This window comes from Penaeus vannamei, chromosome 37 (assembly GCF_042767895.1).
Source record: "Penaeus vannamei isolate JL-2024 chromosome 37, ASM4276789v1, whole genome shotgun sequence".
NCBI lineage: Eukaryota > Metazoa > Arthropoda > Malacostraca > Decapoda > Penaeidae > Penaeus > Penaeus vannamei.
The window spans coordinates 192905-195891 of NC_091585.1; the positions used below are offsets into that span (position 1 = coordinate 192905).

The following is a 2987-nucleotide window of genomic DNA, read 5'->3' on the forward strand; positions in this document are numbered from 1 at the left end:
GGTCGGCCCCTCGGGTAGGTCCGTCGGGTCGGCCCCTCGGGTAGGTCCGTCGGGTCGGCCCCTCGGGTAGGTCCGTCGGGTAGGTCCGTCGGGTCGGCCCCTCGGGTAGGTCCGTCGGGTCGGCCCCTCGGGTAGGTCCGTCGGGTCGGTCCCTCGGATCGGTCCGTCGGGTCGGTTCCTCGGGTCGGTCCGTCGGGCGCTGCCTTTGGCGTTCTCTTCTTTGGCGCCGTTGTTGGTGATGGTGTCACGCTAATAATGCTGATGGTAATAACAGTAATAAAGATAATAATTCTCTCTCTCTCTCTCTCTCTCTCTCTCTCTACTCTTTCTCTTGATATCTTTTGATATCTTTTCTTTCTCTCCCTTTCACTCTCTCTCTCTATTTCTTTTTCTTTAACTGTTATGTTAATAATAATAGTAATATTATCATTTGCATCATATTTTTCATTCATATTATTAAAATTACGATTATCATTATTGTTATCATTATTATTGTTGTTATTGTTATCATTATCATTGTTGCTTTGCTTATATTTAGTAGAAGTGATAATATTAATAGGAGTGGAGATCATAGCAGTTTTTGTATTATCATTATTATTATTATGATTTCTGTTACTATTAATTACTTTTGTAGTTGTCATTATCATCATGACTTATTATGATGACATTAATGACTGTCATTATCATTATCTTTTATTACTGTCACTGCCACCATCATCGTTACTTAAATCATCATATATTTTCATTATCATTATCTTTAAGATAGTTCTCGTTATCATTATGTCTATATATCTTTATAAACATTACTATTATTATGTCATATCTTTATAAACATTACTATTACTGTTGTAGGTCTCTCCATTATGTTATAGAGAAAATGAACCCAGTTGAGTTAAATAAATGTACCGATAACGATACCATTTTATGTTCTCACTCTGAAGCCAGTTTGTTTTTATACGAACACTGCATTGTCATTGTCGTTATTCGTAAGATAATATTTGTTATTGCCAAAGTTTATATCATTTTTATCATTTTATTCCTATTCTTACAAATAGAGAGTACATGCATTGCTCTCTCTCTCTCTCTCTCTCTCTCTTCCTCTTTCTCTCTCTCTGTCTCTCTTTTCCTCTCTCTCTCTCTCTCTCTCTCTCTCTCTCTGTCTCTCCCTTCTCCCTCTCTCCTCTCTCTCTCTCTCTCTCTCTCTCTCTCTCTCTCTTCTCTCTCTCTCTCCTCTCTCTCTCTCTCTCTCTCTCTCTCTCTCTCTCTCTCTCTCTCTCTCCTCTCTCTCTCTCTCTCCCCTTCTCCCTCCCTCTCTCTCTCTCTCTCTCTCTCACCCCTCCCCCTCCCTCCCTCCCTCTCCCTCCCTCTCTCTCTCTCTCTCTCTCTCTCTCTCTCTCTCTCTCTCTCTCTCTCTCTCTCTCTCTCTCTCTCCCTCTCTCTCTCTCTCCCTCTCTCTCTCTCTCCCTCTCTCTATGGCAATGAGCGATACGACTCCCAGACGACCGCCGGAACAAGCTTAAACATGCTTTCCTGCCACGTAATGGCACACCTGGGTAGTCCGTGCATGGGGGGTTCCGTGACGGCCAAAGAGCAGGGATGCGGACGCTGACCTCCCCGCTCCGTGTGACCTGGGCTGGCCGAGTACGTCCAGCCGGCAGACCGACCCAAGGTCTATATAAGTCTATATAAGTATGTCTAATATGCAAATCGTTCAACGTGCCGACATCTGAAATTACTCAAGTATCTGCTCATTTACTGCCATTTTCTATTATCTATGTCCCTGCCTACCATGCTCTAATTCCCCCCGCCCCCCTTGCTCTCAGCTCTCTCCAAGTGACGTCATAGGCCTTATCACCCAAAGCTGCGCAGAACTCCGAAGTGACGAGACCTGTACCTATATAGACCTTGGACCGACCTTGGCTGTGCGGGACGGAGGCAGAAGGCGAACCAAGGTCACAGGTTAAGTCACAAAAAACATGATGATAAACCTCGCATCTCACTCAGTGACTCTTCGGCTCTTGATTCATATTTCATGAACATGTTTGGTGTTGAAAAAATGACAGTAAGAAATTTGAACGGTATATTTCCCTTATATTTTTTCTTTTTCTTTGGTATGCTTCACAAATGAATTTTTAAATCATATGCTTCACAAATGATATTTTAAATGATAGGCTTCACAAATGAATTATTAAATCATATGCTTCACAAATGATATTTTAAACGATAGGCTTCACAAATGAATTATTAAATGATATATTTTTACAAATTGGAATCAAATTATTCTCACTGAATATCAGAAGATTTTAATATAACTTGAAACCACGTCGGCAGAACGCTACTAACTAAAGGATCCAACACTACAACATGTACATAAATATGGTGGCACGTCGGGATAAAAAGCGTAATATATATTGTGTAATATGTACTTTTTTGAACGCAGTGAACCATGTGCTTAGTACTGAAATATAATTTTTTTTTCTGTTGTGGTAATGTGTGTCTACGTGAAGTGCTTTTGTACGCGGTAATGTTATTGGTTGTTATTGTTGTTATTGGCCGTCTTGCGCAGTATGGAAACGAGGGACGGTTCATGCCCGAGTAAAGCAGCAGTCGAGGTTCAAGTGAAGTCTCGTGAGAAACCGAAATCCATAATGACCCTCAAATACGGTTTGAGCAATTACTGGAAGAATGCGATGAAGTAGAGACATTAGAATAATTCCAAAGGTCAGGTGCTGTTAGTCGCACCCGCGTCGAGTGATAGTAGTAATGACCCTAATATCATTTTCATTGACTATAAAGACATGTCGAAGTTCAAGGCAAAAGTTCCCACTTCAAATCCGTTAGTAAGAAATCGGGAAATCGACCATTTTTTTAAAGACAATGAAATGTTCATCCGGCAACCGATGGCCAATGAATTAGAGTTTAAAGAGCTATTCAGGTCGAGATTCAGAGGACACAGAACCCCTTCTGATTTCTTTAAAGCAAAAGAA

General features: G+C 41.3%; 1 protein-coding gene across 1 annotated transcript in view; it reads right to left on the minus strand.

Annotated features, from left to right (window-relative positions):
- LOC138859548 (basic salivary proline-rich protein 3-like) overlaps nt 1–2040 on the minus strand; it is a 3198-nt gene extending 1158 nt beyond the window's left edge. Inside the window, exons 1-3 of the mRNA XM_070115143.1 lie at nt 2001–2040; nt 1527–1726; nt 1–249 (exon numbers count right to left, since the gene is read on the minus strand). The exon at nt 1–249 is cut by the window's left edge and continues 1158 nt beyond it. Coding sequence (XP_069971244.1) covers nt 1–249; nt 1527–1726; nt 2001–2040 — 489 coding nt within the window. The remainder of the gene's footprint in view (nt 250–1526; nt 1727–2000) is intronic.
- Nucleotides 2041–2987: the final 947 nt, after the last annotated feature.